The 19,026-nt window shown below is 43.2% G+C and overlaps 1 protein-coding gene across 1 annotated transcript in view; it reads left to right on the top strand.

Moving 5' to 3' along the window:
* Positions 1–2,459: 2,459 nt before the first annotated feature.
* The window catches only part of grin2ba (glutamate receptor, ionotropic, N-methyl D-aspartate 2B-a), a gene marked incomplete at its 3' end in the record, with an annotated part of 176,396 nt that continues 159,829 nt past the window's right edge, over positions 2,460–19,026 (top strand). The window contains exon 1 of the mRNA XM_080723629.1: positions 2,460–2,948. Coding sequence (XP_080579755.1) covers positions 2,631–2,948 — 318 coding nt within the window. The 5' untranslated portion in view covers positions 2,460–2,630. The remainder of the gene's footprint in view (positions 2,949–19,026) is intronic.

The following is a 19,026-nucleotide window of genomic DNA, read 5'->3' on the forward strand; positions in this document are numbered from 1 at the left end:
CACTCATCTCGCTAGAGACGCATTGTCCATCAGAGTTCCTCTGTCTGTCCAGCCCTCTCCCTCCTGTCTCTGTTTTACATTCTGTTCTATTCACTGCCCTCTTCCCCCTTTCCTCTTCCCCCCTCTACTTCACCTTTACATCTGTTGCACTTCCCTACTTCTCTAACCTACTACCTACCTTCCTTCCTTCCTTCCTTCCTTCCTTCCCTCCTTCCTTCCTTCCTTCCTTCCTTCCTTCCTTCCTTCCTTCCTACCCTCATTCCCATGCGTACTCTCACATCTTCAATCTCAATCTCTCTCTCTCTCTCTCTCTCTCTCTCTCTCTCTCTCTCTCTCTCTCTCTCTCTCTCTCTCTCTCTCTCTCTCTCTCTCAGTAGCCCAGCCACCCAGTGGGAGAGTTTATATCCTCCATAATAAAGACCATTATGCTGCTTCTGAACATTCCACATGAATTATTGATCTATGAGTTTATAGTACAGTATGTGTGTGTTGCCATCATGCCCTGTATTCATGTGTGGCTTTTTATGCACTATTCATGTGTGTCAACTGCAACCCCGCTTCCCATCTCTCTTCATACGCTCTCTCTCGCTCTCTCTCTCTCTCTCTCTCTCTCTCTCTCTCTCTCTCTTTCTCTCTCCCTCTTCATTTCCCCATCTCTATAGGCTGACACTGATATGCACTCATTCATGTTATACATGTAGCCTCCTAGCAATTCACTTAGGTCAATCAATGTTGCATAGGGCTATGTTAATCTCTCTCTCTCTCTCTCTCTCTCTCTCTCTCTCTCTCTCTCTCTCTCTCTCTCTCTCTCTCTCGCTCCCCCATATCCCTCCTTCTCAGTCCTTCTTTTATTCTCTCTACCTCATTTTCCTCCTGCTTTATCGACTCTATACTGTAGCTCCCCGCCTTCCCTCTCACTTGCTTTGTCCTCTCCCTCCTCCCTTGTTTGTCTTTCCTTCCCTCCGTTCTTTCCTTCTTTATCTCTCCCCCAACTTCTATCTATCTCAGTTCCATTCGATGAGCTTCATCAACATGAATGTTAATTGAGCAGTATCGCCAAAGCTTATAAATACAATGTGGAGAAGAATGGGTTAAAAGTAACAGTAAACATAACACAAATAAATTGTGTATTTGTGTGTTGCTGTACTTTGTTAATCAATGTACTCAGAGGGGCAAATTCACAAAAGGATTGTGCGGCTTTTGCAGCCGCTCAACCCATATGTCCATAGTATGGACATATCTGTGTATGTGCGACAGATACACAGCATGAACGGATGATCATCCAAACACCCGAGTACAAAATAAACGCACAGTGCCTCGCCACGCTGGTGCCTCCATTTTGAACCATTAAAAACGTACAGTACTCTTTGCTCAGGAAAAGAAACGTATTGGTGGACACTGCCCCTTATGTAGGCCTAGTAGATCTCTCAGGTTGGCAGAAAATGTAAGCAGAACTAGTACCAATAGTCCAATTTCCACTTACTACACTGTTATTGTCCATTTCAGGCTTTTGCTAGGCCTATAGTACGTGACACCTTGTCACCACCTCTCCTCAGTGGCTCCACCTCCACAAACTCCTCTGTGATGGTCAAAGATGCATGAGCACATGAATAAATAGTGCAGTGCAAAGCCACCATTTATAATTGACCATATATGGATAATTGTAATGACACGCTAAACAAGGGCAAACTGCAGCTGCAAAACCTTATGGGTGTTCTTTGTGCTGGCATGTCATTAGCACATTAGATTTGTGTGTGCATTGGACCTTAGGACGGGGCAGACAGTGGCCACCAGGGCAGGAATTTCAGGGAGGCCATGAATCATTGCCCTTGTTTGGCCTTGTGCCCCTCCAAAAAATGTCATGCCCTGAGGCCAAAGTGGCCTTATGCCCCCAGCTGACTGTACCTCTTTCTACTCTGTCTCTGTCCTGTCAATGTGTAGACCCCAGTGTCTTTTGTTGAGTCTGTTTTTAAACCAATCCAGAATCTTTGATTGGCGTAGGGCTGGCCATGGATCAGATTGTAAATACCATTACTTATTTATTTCACAGCAGATACTCTACATATTACATTTAAAATTATCCTTAACCCTTAGATTCAATTAATTGTTTCAATGGACTTATTTGATGGCCCACCTGCCCTGGCATTTGGCCTTGTGCCCTCAAACAATGGAAATTCCAGGCCTGGTATTCTTTGTGAATTTTCCCTCAAAGTTGCTAATAGTCATCTGTAACGCAGAGTAAGTTTCAGTTTGTGTCTCTCTCTCTCCCCATCCAGGTACTGCTCTCCCTCACCTCCACCATGCCTCGCTGCAGCTGCTGCAGCCCCTCCCATCCTCACAGCCACCCCAGGGCCTTCTCCAACTCTTCAGCCCCCCAGGAGCAAGAGAGCGTGGTGCAGCCCTTGGATCACCACCCCCCTCCACCTCTGTCTATCCGCCGGCCCACCCGCGTCTCCTCGGTCAGCCTCTCCCTCCTCCTCCTGCTGTTCTTCCTGATCCACCTGCCCCCCGCCTGCCATTCACGGAGAGACAAGGGCGGGGGAGGTGGGGGAGGAGGCGTCGGCGGCGGAATCGGCCACTACGTCCCCATCCCCCAGCCCCCACCCCACCACCTGGCCCTGCTGCCCAACATGCTGCGGGGCCTCAGCATTGCCGTGGTCCTGGTGGGCAACTCTAGCGAGATGGCGCTGGCTGGCGCACGTGAGAAGGACATGGACTTTCTGCACATGGCGCCCAACGTGGAGTTGCTGACCATGAACGAGACGGACCCGAAGAGCATCATCAAGAGCATCTGTGACCTGATGACGGACCACTGGCTGCAGGGTGTCGTGTTTGGTGACGACACGGAGCAGGAGGCCATCGCCCAGATCCTGGATTTCATCTCGGCACAGACACACATCCCCATCCTGGGCGTTCGCGGGGGGTCGTCCATGATCATGGCCGCCAAGGTAGGCAATCTATCAATCTATCTATACACATTTATATATCCAGATTTCCTGACTTGATCATCCAACAATAATGTAAGTGGCTCTTCCTTTGGGAAATTTGTGTAGTCCATCTGACCAAGCGCAATATTTGACTACATTTTAAATGCTGTCCTAGAGAGAGAGTGAGAAGTACTAGTAAGACGCCTCAGGGCGACAAGCGACCTAGGTCGCGCCACAGTGATGTGGACATCAGGGATGTGGACATCAGGGATCTCCATATATGGGCATAAAAGGGATTTGTTCCCCTGGCATCACAGAGATCTCCATATCTCCATGGCATCACAGGGATCTCCATATCTTCATATATGGGCATAAAAGGGATTTGTTCCCCCTGGCATCACAGGGATCTCTCTAACAGGGCATCACTAATATCGATGACATCAAGGAACTCCATATATGGGCATAAAAGGGATTCTGTTTGTGCGACATCACAGTGAAGCCAGAGCGTGATGTGAGAGCAATACTTATCGCATGCCTAGAGTTGTGGCAAATTTATATTACTGTGACAGCAATCAAAGAAGTCCCTCATGCTGCTTCTACTTTCTCGGTTATTGCAGGAACCAGCGTGCTGCCTATTCTTACCCAAATGTTGTACATAACATTGAATTGTTTGTTTGTTTGATTGATTGATTGAAGACTTTATTTGTAGTTTGCATAGGGAAGGTACAGTTTCATGAAGGTACAGTTCACTAAAAGGGGATCCAAGGCTATTAAGCTCTTCAGCTTTTTTACACAGGAAACCTTTATATACTGTATCTCATATAACATTGAATGACAGACAGATAGAACAAAAAGTCTCATTACAACCCATCACCTCTTGATGACTGTATTTTTATATCACTTTCTCTCAGTGGAGTATCGGAGCAGTAGTGCTACAGTATGTCCAGCATGCTGTGAATTGTGGGAATCAAATTAATACATTTATTCAAAGACAATAAGAACAGGATCTATTCATGCCAGTTTTTACTACTCTTAAGAGGGTATAAAGGTAGTACAGCATGTATTATGTAACATATTTTAATACAATTATGGTGTGAAAAGGGTATTGCGCGTATTGAGGTATTGAGGTGTAAAGAAATATGACCAGGAGGCATCGGCCTCCTGTTCAAAAAAAATAAGTTAAAAAAAAAAAGTAATAACCGTTTACAATATAATTAAAGACAAAGAAACAGGCCACAGGGACATGGGTGTTAAAAAAAAACAGCAAGAAACTAATGAGTCCAAACAAAAGCCTGCCTTCCTGCCTATTCCATCAGAAATACACTAGTGGAAACCACCCCTTACCTCATGTGTTTATGGCAGCCGTTGCTTAGTGGGAAGAGAGGCAGGCTGCCAGAAAGTCATCAAAGATTTACCCCCTGACCCGGCGCCCAGTATATGTGTTGAAATGTTCCTGAGCAAGACAATTAACACCAACCGTAAACCCTAAGTGATTGTCATGGCATGCCATCTGAGCAGTCATCAGCTGAGTAAAGCAGAAACTTCTCCTGGGGCTAATTCTCACAGCTATGTACTGCATGCCTCTGTCTTACCTGTCCCAGTGCCAGGCCTATACAGTACACACTGTTAACCTCACAGTTACACGTAGGATAAATAACTTTATTGATCCTGAGGGAAAGTCAGAGTCATAGCTGCATGACAAGGAGGTGTAAGGATGAAACACGGATACGGGTAAGAGTAGAGAGATACAGTACAGTATAAGTAGTAAGGTCACACTAACTAAAAACAAGATAAAACAAATATATAAAAGAAGACTTAAAATCCGACCTTGCGATTTACACCTGGGCTGGCCAATTGTTAGCTACTATTTCTGGGTTTAGCAATACACAAGTGCAAGCACACAAGCAGCAGGCGATCTAAAGAGAGAGGCTGACCGGCCGCAGACACACAGCTTTTATCTGCCAGCAGAGGAACGTGATTAGTAGAGGCTGGACCAGATAATGATGATTGACAGCAGAAGGAATGGTAAATGCCCTCCTGCAGAGAGAGGGGAGAGAGAGAGTGTATTGTATTGCAGAGTGTTCAGGGGTGTCACACCAAATTCTGGGCCCTGGGTACAAGGATTCACTGTGGGCCCCCCATGAATGTTCTTCATAGGGAGAGGGAGTTTAACCCATTTAGACTGGGAACGCATTATTACGCATTATTTTGTGCTTTAACTATTGAAAAATAGCAGATATACAAGCTCACAGCACGGCACTGAGTGCCACGCTGTGAGCTTGTAGATCTGATATTTTTTGAAAAATCGTGAAAATTTGTGAAGTCTTTAAATATTTCAAATCCTTCTAAGGTTTTTTGAAAAACTTATATTTCTGTCAGTGGTGCTCAAACCTTTTCATGTGAAGGACCCCCAAAATTATATGTATTTGGCCACGGACCCCCATCTCAAAATATTTAGTTCCAGGGACCCCCCAGAAGCAAAATTTGAGTTAAAAATGTTCGCTTAAAAAGTAAATATATTCAAAGATTTGCACACATTTTCACGACTTTTAAATAATAGCAGATCTACAAGCTTGCAGCGTGGCATTTGCGCGGCATTCTTTTTCAATAGCTACATTTTGCGATTGCGATCATGCCTACTACATTTTTGGAGGTCCAAAAATGTTTTTTGAAAAAAAAATTGTTAATTTTTTTATTTATTTTTTCGGCGGCAGCCACTCGTCGCACGGCTAATTCGGAGCCGGTGTGCATGAGGTCATAGAGAATCATTGTTTTCTTTTAAAAAAATGAAATTGTCCGTTTTATCCGTGCGGTTAAACGCGCCTGTGTGCAAAGGGATTTAATGCCAACAGTGGTGATGCCAGAGATGGGATCAGTGTGAGATAGCAAGCAGAAGAGAGAGCTAGGTCTCTACGCCTATTCACTTCAAGCCTCGTCTAATGGGATAAAGCAATCTGCTCGTTCTACACTGAATCACAACCCATTTGGGATTGGACCCTATAACTTTCTCATCCCAGTGCTTCCACTATACTTTGGCCCTGGTCCCCATTTTGTTTTCTCACATTCTTGATTTTTCTTTTTGCTGGATGATGAACTTTCCATTTGAAAGTCAGCTGTATTAGAAGGACTCTTTGAAAAGGATTGAATGGGGGCTTGTGGAAGTGGCAGTGTTAAACTGAGGCCACTGTCAAAGAAACCCTATGTCAGTATTGTGGTATTGTATGTACTGTACGGTGACCTTCTTCCTCTTCTTCTTCTTCTTCTTTTGGTTCTTCTCTTCCTTTGACCTTCTGTGTCAACAGCTCGCTGTAGCAACAGAGACATTTCTGCTCCCTGTCATTACACAGTAAAATGTTGCTGTGTAACACACACCTGGGAGAGAGAGATGTCCAATCCCATTTAGACACACATGTTCATGCAGATGTGTGCGTGTGCATGTGCACGCAAAGTCACACGCACACACACACACACCACACATACACGCACACACGCACACTCCCCTCCCCTCCCCTTCCACCCTGGTTTAATCTCCATTCCCTGTGCCCCTGTTCACTGCGGCCACACACACGTGTCAGTGACCTCTGCAACCATATATCTTAAAAACACATAAATCATTTAAGACACACACAGCAGCTCTCCACCTGCCGTATCGCCTCACTACTACATGTAGAAATTTATGGATGTGTTTTATTGGGGGCAGGCATTGGGGGCATAGTGGGGGGCCTGGGTGGAGGGATAGGGATGTGCGTGCGTGCGTGCGTGCGTGCGCGCGTTTTTGTGTTTGTGTGTGTGTGTGCAGGTGTGTATGTAGATTTAGGGAGGCATCATTAATTAAGCGCACATGCCCAGAGTGTGGTGGACGATGGGAAAGTGCATGTGTTTTGTGGCAGCGGTTTAAATGGATTTCCCAGGCCACAAGCCAGAGTCTTGGGTCTCCTGGCTGCCCATGGAGAGAGAGAGAGAGAGAGAGAGAGAGAGAGAGAGAGAGAGAGAAACAGAGAGAGAGAGAGAGAGAGGAGAGAGAGAGAGAGAGAATGAGGATACTCTAAGGCTCTTTCTCCAAATGGATTTGTGTCTGCCTAATGGGCTGGGACAATAGAGCGCCAAAAAATGCGTTAGAAGAGGATCATGAGAGAGAGAGAGAGAGAGAGAGAGAGAGAGAGAGAGAGAGAGAGAGAGAGAGAGAGAGAGAGAGAGAGAGAGAGAGAGAGAGAGAGAGAGAGAGAAGGGTTCTTTTGAGGGGTTTCAGCAGGACAGAGCTAACTACAGTATAGTACACACTACACAGTAAAATCGTCAGTGTCTGGTAATTGGGTGGTGCAGCGGTAAAGTTCCTGCCCACCGGCACCGTCACAGAGACTATAGGGGTTTGAATCCTCCACGTTGCCTCCAGCTTGGCCGGATGCTCCAATGAACACAATTGGCCTTGTTTATGCGAGGGTGGGCCATCTCTGTCACTGCACTATGACTCCCAACAGGTTGGACTGGGCACCTGTTAAGTGGGGAGTTGAACTGAAAAGAACAGCATGTGCCTCGTTATGTCCTTCCAGTGAGACCCCCGACTGTTTGGTAAAAATAATAAGTAAACTGGCATCAGAGTGTATCGGAGGTAAACTCCCTCCCTAACGAACCAATCAGTATAGGGTCAGCAGCGATAAGGGACTACAGTACAAGGGGAATTGGAAAGTGCCTGGCAGTAACTTGTGAGAAAGAAAAGAAAGACAAGAAAAAACCTTAGTATTAATTGACCTCTGAGAGCTGTGTTTAATTACTGACACTGTAATACCAAAACTTTCTCAATGCCTCATGCTCTCCATTTCCTCTATAGCTGCTACATCTCCTCAAATGTACATTATAACACTTTTTTAGATTAAATAATAATTCAACTTTCGCGTCCCTTCCCATGACCCGCAACGGAAAAAAGTACAGAGTAAAGAGTTCAACAGAGTAAATAGAGAGTGCATTCGGAATTCGATTTACAGTGCTCTGATTTGACGTCATATACTGTAGAGTGCCTTGAAATCAGTTAATTGTTGCTGTTTGCTCTGAATTTTCTAACAGCAACGCACTGACCACCGTTCAATTTCTGAATGACCAGAGAGCACCGCAGTGCTTTCTCCCTCTGTAGCAATTCTATGCACAGACAGAATTGAAACGAGGGAAGTAGCACGGTCGACAAGAGACCGACAGAGACAGAGACTGAGAGAGCAATCTATTTCTACGTGCCCCCCTCCTATTTTTTGACAGAATCGTTCATAAAAAATGTTTTAAGCAAGAATACCAGTAATATCAAGCATTCTGCTATGCTACATTCTATTATAGGCCTATGGTTAAATCAATAAATGTTATTTGAGCGGTGGTCACAACGCTCCTATACGTGGCCGTGTGTGTGGGTCTCCGTCCGTGTCTGTAGCCTAAACTTCGCCGCGTAACTAGTGCCGCACCATTTACGCCACTCGCGCAATATATACATCAAAATGTGCGGCTCGGCCGGGAATGGTGTTCTATTACCTTTCGTTAACGCTTAATTGTCCCCATTGACTTATAATGGGACAATGCAAGAAATCACTTTCAAGTATTTTTCTCTCGTAAACCATAGGAGCTACAGTTTCAAACCTCGGAGAGGAGATTCATAATGATTTTAAGAATGAATCGAAAAATAATTACATCACTCGGCCTCATGGTGGCGCTATAACGGCCCACTTTACGTTTTGCCCCGTAACTCTTGAACCGTAGATCGGAAAATTAAAATTCTTTTTTCCCTGGATTCCTTGGGTCAAGACGCATCTCCCCACATAGGCCACGCCCATTTGCGCCAGGATAGATTTTCCGCCATCTTGAATTTTCTCCAAAACACACTTTTTGCTCCTTTTCCTACATATTTTCTTCAAATGTCACAAAAATCGGTACACATGATCTATGAGGTGGGTAAACCACCGCTCAGTTCACACGGGTGTGATTTTTTATGAAACAGAAAGACAGAATGAAATTGGGCTTATGGGCTCTGGCACCTACAGATCTGTCTGACACTACAAATGTAAACAAATGGGCTCATTAGGCCGGGTATCATACCGAAATGGGTAAAATGCTCATTGGTCCACTTTAGCTTAAAGGGGATGACCTCCCATTTTCAGTAATCAACTATATATTTTATATATGTTAATATTGATGAGTGAACATTAGCCCAAGTGCCCCCCCCCCTCCTTTGGAAAGGGGAACGGAGTTGTGACGATTTGGGGGTCACGTGACCAGTGACGTAGGCTCTCTGGTAAATGCAGCCTGCATTTCTTACATTCCAGTGGGACAGTTCCAACTCGGCAGAAACAGCACGACTTCAATTGAAATACAGAGCATTTTCAGCCATGTCAGTTGTATTGTGTACAAGGGCTGTGTCTTGTGAGCTAGAATATGTATCCATATGCCATCCAAAACGAGCAGGATCTACTCCTTCTGCTATTATTACTTTGTTTACACGGAACTAGAGAAGTAGGGCGGAAATACATGCCCATATTTGGTGGAACTTGATGACGTCTTTCAACAAGCGACGGGCAGCGCGGCGCGCTACTCGCTCGGAGCTCACAAGGAGGGAAATAAAAACAAAACAACACGAGAGTGAGACGGACAGACTGTGACTTTTTTTTGGAGAAAGTGGGTTTCTCTCTCAATTTGTCTGTGCTTGTTTCTCTCTCTGTCCGTCTCGTTTCCTCCAACTGAGCTCCGAAAGTGCCGATGCGGCCGTCCGTCGCTCGTTGAAAGACGTTATCACGTTCCGCCAAATATGGGCATGTATTTCCGCCCTACTTCCCTAGTCCGTGTGTAAACAAAGTAATAATAGCAGAAGGAGTAGATCCTGCTCGTTTTGGATGGCATATGGATACATATTCTAGCTCACAAGACACAGCCCTTGTACACAATACAACTGACATGGCTGAAAATGCTCTGTATTTCAATTGAAGTCGCGCTGTTTCTGCCGAGTTGGAACTGTCCCACTGGAATGTAAGGAATGCAGGCTGCATTTACCAGAGAGCCTATGTCACTGGTCACGTGACCCCCAAATCGTCACAACTCCGTTCCCCTTTCCAAAGGAGGGGGGGCACTTGGGCTAATGTTCACTCATCAATATTAACATATATAAAATATATAGTTGATTACTGAAAATGGGAGGTCATCCCCTTTAATGATGTCAATGTCACGTTTGGCCATGCAGTGAAATGTACACACATAAGCAAAAAAGAAAATTCCAAAAGAATTGCCATAGGCTGATGCCTTGAAATGTGTATGTTTCACTTTTAATCAGGGCTAAACACGACACGGACTGACATTAAGTCCAACTGTGCCAACAGGCGTTTTACACACTTTACCATGACACTGGGTTGGACAGGGGTGCAGCAGGTGCCCTGGGGTGAGTAAATGTAGATGTGGGTTCATGGAAGGCAATGCAGGGTTTCTTAATGGACAGCTGAGTGTAGAGGACAAAGAGATGGAGCGCTGAGTCAACAGAATCCCAGGGATATGAATTAGGCTTTAGACACATCTCACACAGAGAGAGGGAGAGAGAGGGAGAGACAGAGAGGGGGAGAGACAGGGAGAGGAAGAGGAAAGACACTGAACAGAGAGAAAGTGAGCGAGGGGAGAGAACAGTAATTGTGGAAGACGGTAGAATGAAAGGTTGAGGAGCTTAAGGAAAGCTGAAGCTGGTGATGTGTGTTGTTTTCAGACTGTGACTCAAGGAAATCAGCAGACAGAGATGGGAAATAGGGATTGCAATATGAGGTGTTTATCTTTCCGCTTCGCTCCACCTCTCTCTCTCTCTTTCTCACAAACACGCACACACGCACACACACACACACACACACACACACACACACACACACACACTTCGTCCCTCCCTCTGAAGGCCAAGCGCTGCCGCTGCAGTTGGCAAGGCAACCTTTCCCTTCCCATTACATAGCGCATGTGGGACGATAACAGAGAGAGACACAGCGTGGAGGGGAAATACAGCATTCTGATTATTGGTGCGGCTTGAAACGGCAGAGGAAATAGGAGGAATGCAACACGATTATCACCATAAACCGTACCTCTGGAGTGGGCTAGTGCATCCTGGAGAGTCGCCTCGAATCACAGTCCGAATAACATTTAGGTTTGGTTTTGTTCCTCCATGTGTAAAGATCTACAAGGAGTTTTAGTCTTGTATTTACTGTGTTGAGACACACATATACATAACAAGCAAGTCAAGACACCCTAAAAACTCTCAGTATTTAACTTTTTTGTTGACATCCTACTTCTGTTGAATCATAAAAAAAAGCACATCAAGACAACACAACGCAACCGACAGGGGTTCATGCAGACACAAAGGAGACTCTTTGGGCCCTATTTTGACAGAGTTTTTATTCCTTAATAAAGTGATAACGGCACCATCGTATGCGCAATTGGTATTATGAAAGGGCACTGAATGCAAATACTTATGGTTTAAAAGTCGCCAGCATATTTAACACATGGAGGAGTGTTCATATGCGGTGACATGCTATCAAGAACCTTGGCTTAAAAAAAATTAGGGCAGACCTGCTTTTAAGTGCAAAAATAAATGTTTATTTGTCCACAAGACAGGGCGCACCGCACCGCGCGCTTCATCACTCCTCCCTGTATGAGGACACAGCAGATTGATTCGGCCACATCTCAGTCAATCCGATCTGTATTGTCTCCCTATCAAACAAGATCAAGCTAATACGTGACTTCAGGGATTTCTTATCCATGCATGCTGGTGGCCATCAGGCCGATGTTTCGTTTTCGCTTATATCTTTTGTACACAATACAGCCACGACTGGTGACGGAAAATAAAGTACGGATCCCAAGTAATCTGTGGATTTTTTAATTTTTAAAAATCGGTTGAGAATTGAGTGAGATATGGATCATGATGCCAAGAGTGGTCGTGGTCAAAATTGAATCATTGAGCCAATGCCGTGGCTAGGTATAAGCGGTATAAGCGACTAGGGCTGTAATCTAGCCCTGTTTTAGGGATTCGAACTTCGGGGGGATTTTCCGAACGGACCATCAAACCTTAGATGGTTCGTTCAATTGAATAAAAACCGAACCTTCGAACCTTCGAACCTTCGAACCATCGAACGTACCGTACCTTTAACCAGCTAAAACAGTGTAGGAAATGTTTTAAATGCGCTGTTTTATCCATTGAAAACGTGTGGATGCGTGGCCGCATTAACACCTAGGCTAACACTTGGAAAATCCAACCCAATCAGAGAAAATGTTGCGCAGTTTGTTGACGAACAGGCTCAATGTTTAGCGGAGTTGCACGGATGATGATTAGACTTGGTGACTGCGTCGGAGCGCGTCGCGTTCGGGCTGAACTGGTCTCGATGTAACAACCCCAGAAATCGCATTATATAATCCTTTAGGGGGTTGCAATGAAATCCATCTTTGCTCATGCTTAGGAGAAAGGCTGTTTAATCTTTGGGTGCATGGATGGGTGTTCGCTGTTCAGAGCACACACACGTCTGTCTCTGGCTCTCTATGGAGCGAAATTAGTGCCAATTTACCTTGTGCGTGTTTTAAAAATATTCACACGCGTGTGCATGTTTTGTGCACCGCAAAATAAATACTCACACGTGTTTTAAAAATATTCACACGTATTTAAAAAAAAAATCACACGTGTGTGCATGTTTTGTGCACCGCAAAATAAAATTCACACATATTTTATTGCAATTCACAGTATTTTACAAATCTCACATTTCTACAAATCTTAAGCTGTGGATCACAAAATTAAAACAAGTTGCAAATCTTTTCTGTGGATCACAAAATAAAAACACAAGTTGCAAATCTTTTTGTGGATTTAAAATACAAGTTGTGAATTACAGATACAGACCTGTGGATCTGAAAGACAGCTCAACAGACTTGTGTGGATTTACAAAACACGGATCAACAGAGCTGTGGAGACACAAAACTTTTTTGCTTTTGTGTGGACCAATAGCTGTGGATCTCCAAAACACAGAATTATGGCACTGTTTCATAGGCTTGTGTATTGACCAATCAGGTAATGGGGGGCGGAGACTAGGAGGGGCTTTTAGCCCATAGTCCCATCGGTGAAGAGGACACAACACCGGAGCTGCCTGCAGGAGGGATAATGGCCGACGTGGAGGTTTGTTTACAAAAATAGAATGCATTAATGTGGAATTAATGTTGAGAATAAGCTCTTCTAGTACAAACATTCTGGTAGAGTAGAGTATAACTGACCTAATGTCAAAACCCCAGGACTTTTATAAGATCTAATTATTTTATTTTCATGTTGGTGGGGAAAAGTACTCAGCTGTTTTACTCAAGTAAAAGTATTAATACTGCTATTTAGACATGCTCTGTTACTACAGGTAAAAGTTCGGGATTAAAAATGTACTCAATTAAAAGTACATATAAAAAAAAAAAACATTTAAAAATAGCCGATCTACAAGCACACAATGCGTCACGGTACCGAAATGTATGCAATCAAAGTAACTGTATGTTGTAGAAATACAATGTTTGCCTCCTGAGATGTTGTGGAGTAGAAGTAAAGTTACTTAAACACTCATTAAAGTACAATTAATGTCTCCAAATTGTACTTAAGTACAATACTAAAGTAAATGTACTTAGCTACTTTATACCACTGGTTTTAACTGGTCAGCTGTTGCATAAACGAATACAGTAGTCACGTCTATGATTCAATTTTAGATCCTATTTTTTAAGCATGTTGATGCAAGCCAGGTTCTGTTCTGAAAACTGATATAGGCTAGAATAACATAGATTACTGATCTGATCTAGCACTCATAATTAGCTCTTTGATAAGCTATTTACATCATGCAGTCTTATGCAAAGGATAAACTGTATTGTAAATTCAATTGCATGTTGTTTAGACAGATATGTTCTTGTGTTGTGAGGTTAGGTACAGATAAAGATATTACATTTTTTCAAACTTTTATTGGCTCAGGTTACTTCTATAATTATCTTTTTAATCAACGGCACCCCTTATCACATTATCAAAAGTAAATACCAGTATTTTCCACTTAAGACAGTATGTCACAAGGAAAACTTGAGAGAATATCTGTTTAACTTCATACTTTAAACCACTTGAAACCCAGCATCCCTATTCTGGGGGGAATATTGACCAAAAATAGCAGATCTACAAGCTTGCAACAAGTGGGCTTGTAGATCTGCTCCTTGTGGTGAAGAGATTTTGATCTGTAGTCTGTGACTCATGCATTCATCAATTCAATGGACAATATTGTTTTATTTTCTTCCATGACGCTAGGTTTACCTACAGTAAAATCTTAGATTACTGAGGCTGTCTCTGCATGTGTAGTGCAGTACGTCTTTACCTTGCTTACTGTTGCACTGAATAGTGTAGACCTGCTAAATGCCTAAATTGTACAGTGTCTGTTGCGCTGAACACTAGACTATGAAACCTATCATTTAGCCTACTGTTAAAATTGCTTTTCAGAAAATCAAAGACCCTAATGGGACTGTATACCATTATTGGCACCACTGGAACAGAATGATGCCCAGGGACCACCTGCAACTACTGCAGGGACCTCTACACCCTCCCACAGAGCACTGGCCCCTGCTGCCGCTGCACCCCAGAGGGCACTAACCCAGAGCAATGTGTTCCTACATCCACCAATCTCAACATACTTTATTCCAGCCTTCTCAGGACAACTGCTTTATTTCACCTGGCCAGGTAAACATCTTTAGCAACTGTAAAATGTGTCGCTACATCAAGGCTCTTCAACAGTGGGTCCTCAGAGTTACTACAGGGGTCCTTCAAATATTGGTGTGATAGAAACCTTTTTTCTCCTTTTTAAATTAACCACTTGAACCCTGAAAAAAAAATAGCAGATCTTAGATCAGCTATTTTCAGCAAAGAGGTTTTGTAGAGGGGGGAAAAGAGCAGACCAAGTACAGAGTGAAAGGTGAACTTTATTAAAAATGAGCCTCCCCAACTCCTAATCCCCTTTCATGGCCAGGAATAAGGTGAATTGTGAAATGACTGTTAAAAACAACATTGCTATAGCTACTGGTATTCATACTATTTCTACTTCTGTCACATTATCATTGCTATTATGAACGTCATGTGTCCACTGGTAGCTCAGTCTGTAGATCTCTCTCCTTTGGACCTCAAGGTCATGAGTTCGATATTGGGCAGCGCCAACTCGGCGTGTGAGTAGCACGGCTTGGGTGGGGCAAGTACTGGGAGCTGATGGTAGGTGTGGTGCTCCAACTCAGCAAACCATCTCCCAGGGGTCTAACTAACTATGACAAACTTGTATGTTGCCAGCTGATACTGATAATAAGTCACTCATGACTTTCTGATTCTGAATTCTTCTGTACATTATCTTAAATGTATTAACCATAAATGTGTTTATAGGTCATGGCCCGGATCATTTGCCAGTGCAAACAGTTAGGCATGGGTCTGATGGAGACCGCACCTACAAGGAAGACCAGATGTTGTGGCACAGCTGTTTCCCGGTTTCCCAAGAGGGTTGCACAGCTCAGGTAATTAAATAAACTATTTTACTACTGCTCAACTCATCTAGTGACTCGCAGTATATGCTTAATTGACTGTTTTACTTTTACTTGTCTACTACAGATGTTGTTGGATCGCATTGTGTGGCCACAGCAGAGATGTAGAGACCAGATGCTGTGTTGCCGGCTACCTGAGCCAGTTCAATGGTTTGTAATTACTTTAAACAAGTGCATTGCAATGTTATTACACTCAGCTTTTTACCCCAGAACAGAATGGGTTTGCTTCATTATGGGATTGTCCATATATTGGAGGCCACATCGGCCACATACCACACTAATAGAATCCATATATGGCCAAGACAGATGGCCAAGACGGCCCATCTGTGTGGCTGGTTCTACAGACAGGGATCTCCATGTATGGGCATAAAAGGGTATGATGTCAGATGTCATAAACGAATAACTGAGTAAGCATGTTTGGGCTCTCACAGCATATCTCCATATACAGTACAGTACATGCATCTCCATATATGGGTATCAGGGGTCTCCATACAGTATATTGGTAACTGGTCCGATATACTGTACATCACTGGCCAGATGGCCAAGAATTGGTGCGACCTCACCCTTTAGGGCAAGGTCGCATGTCACTGAGGCGTCTTACTAGTTATTTTAGTCTTAGTTTTTGTCCTCATAGCTTATTTTTTTATTTTAGTCAACTAAATCAACGCTGTTTGTTAATACTTTACACCTTACCATTGCTCTCCAACAAGGCTTCTTTGACAATGGCATACCTAAATCTCTTTGACAATTGTGTGACTAACCATGGAATGGATTGTGGTGCATTTGATACCATCAGGTAGAGGGAGAGCCCTTGATGAGGGAGGTGATCTGAGATTACCATGGGCCAACTGCCTTGGATGGTATACCAAAGACAGCGGCTCCCTGGTTTAAAACACGAGGTTACTGCATTGTTATTGCAGGGGGAGAAAAGTGAGTAGCTGTTTTAACCAAGTGTGCATGTGTATCTCAGTCAAACACACTTTCACCTGTCCTCCAGTAAGTGGAGGTTATGTGCCTGGCTTAGTTGACTTAAAGAACCCAGTTAACACAGGTTTCCTGCTAAAGTGCTGAGATTTTTAACATTGAGCTAATAGATTAGATCCATTTTCTAGGTGAGCCATGACCTTTACAACTACCCCAATTGTGTAAGCTATATCTATATTAACATACAGACTGGACAAAATTACATTTTATTAATACAGTGAGGCTTGAAACTGCCCCTGTGGGCAATATTCAAAATTAGTGCCACACTATTATAGAGAATCAGAAACCCCACACACTCTCAAATGTCACATTGACCACAACCTCTGATTGATTCTAGGAGGGGATAGAAAGGACTGGAGAGGAGGAGAGAAAGAGATGAGCTACCGCACTGTTTCTTTTTTCGTGTGTTGTTGACCCGACTGCCCGTTCAACTCACACATACTGTTTGGCTGTTCTCTCCTCCGCTGGAACGTAAGCCATGTGCGACGGTGCGCTACATTTGTCCACTCTATGAAACAAGCAGACAGTCCTGGATTGATCTTCAGCCAATGAGCATGGCCATGTGAACCATGGGGCGATTGCTGCAGGTTAAAACTATATGAAGCCATGATTTGATAAGAGAATAAACAATAGAAATGAAACGCAGTACCAGAAAGTACAAAAAAATAAGTGTTAAAATGAACTGTAATGACGATTACATTCCCGAACAAGTGAGCATGAGACCTTAGTGTCAACCCCTGACATGTAATTAGTAAATCATGAATCCATCTATGATTTATATAAAATTAAATCATGAATCAATTTATTTACATAAAATGCTTTCTAAATATATAAAGTGGCATTCATTTATTGTAATGTTTTCTTCAATCAGATGGCTGTATGTTTATGATGGCCAGCAGGGACGAACATGGCACAGTTCTGGATACTGGAGAGAAATTTGACCCTGATTCCAACACCTGGAGCACCATATGGTCCATGACACAGGTATACTAAAATAACCAGTGCATTGATATATACGTACATGCACAGTCTTGGAAAAGACTTCATACTGTAGGCATTGTTTTAATGTCTTGCTCATGGACCCTTTAACTGTTGCAAGTACGGACTAGTAATGGACTAGCAATCCCAAAGTTCCATAGTGCCTTGGAACATATTTAGAATCACATTTATTATATAATGGCTGCTTTACTTCATGTTATGTTTTAGCTGCAACATTCTTAATTCAGCAATGTATTCTATAGAATACATGCAATAGGCTGTATGGAAGATCAGCCATATATATTCTGCAAATATAAGAATGCCTCATAAGTGCATTATAAATGTGGTTAACTTATACCAGACACTATTGTCTTACCAGAAATATCTATCTTATAACCATAGCCTATTCATTATTTCTCAGCATGTTTTCCTATATTACTGTGAATACAAGATTACCATATAAACTGCAATTTATTGTCTTTTCCGTAGGTGCTGTTACACAGAGAACTCCTAGAAAGGCTACAGGCACACATCTTGCATGTTCTTCATAGAGAGCCTATGGACCTTGATTTTCTTTTTAGAGTTTACCTGTCATCAGGACATGGTTTTCATTAGTGCCTTATCAAGGCAAATTAATATTCCAGAGGGCATTATAAACCACTTAACTGATCTGATCAACATGCTTGGACAAAGACAAGACCATCAAGAGCCTGTGGTCACTGTGGAGCAGAGAACCTGGCTTGGACGTCCTTGGTTACATGTGGATGAAGACCACCTCCGGCATCTCTTGGAAATGCAGCCTGTTCCCACTATTACAAAACTGAAAGGGGTTTCTAGGTGTTCTATATTCAGAAGACTGAATACAACAATGAGTGTCACAGAACTATACAGATGTTAGCAAAGCCACTGACTCCTTACAATGCTTCCAAGCTTTATCATTCTGGACAAGATGCCCACTGTATCTACACTGTGCATAGATGCTATGATCCTCCCCCCACTGTACCCTTTATCCCTAAGGTTCCTCTAACTAATCTGTAACCAGCTTGGGGCATATCAGATTTGATTTCTGTCAAGTCTGTCAAGCTCTTCAGACACAGTGCACAATAGTCCATGGCATGAGTAATCAATAGAAAAAAGTCATTTTGGGGGTGAACTACTCCTTTAAGGCAGCTTTGCATGTCTGTCTGAAAGGAGAGAAAATCTTTGCAATGTCCAGTAAGGCGTAGGGCAGTGATACTCAAACTCCGGCCTGCGGGCCACTTCCGGTCCGTGGCGCAATTTTGACTGGCCCACCGGCTTTTTTTTAAATCGTCATTGTAGGCCTAATGCAAATCAAATGAAAGAGATATTACTGTACCCAACCACTGCATCATTAGCCATTTGGTAGCTAAACAGTCTGGGTAATCTATTTTAAGTGCCGGTAGATTGTTTGATTTTCCTTAGCCATAACTATCTATTTCAGCTGTTTAAATTCAATAGAAAACACATCTGGTGGATTTGACATTGTAAAGTAAATGCGGCAACACAAAGTGCAACATTTTCCTTTTTTCTACAGATAAAATATTGTGATCTTTATTGG

This window comes from Nannobrachium achirus (genome assembly GCF_963921795.1).
Source record: "Nannobrachium achirus genome assembly, chromosome: 4".
Taxonomy (NCBI): domain Eukaryota; kingdom Metazoa; phylum Chordata; class Actinopteri; order Myctophiformes; family Myctophidae; genus Nannobrachium; species Nannobrachium achirus.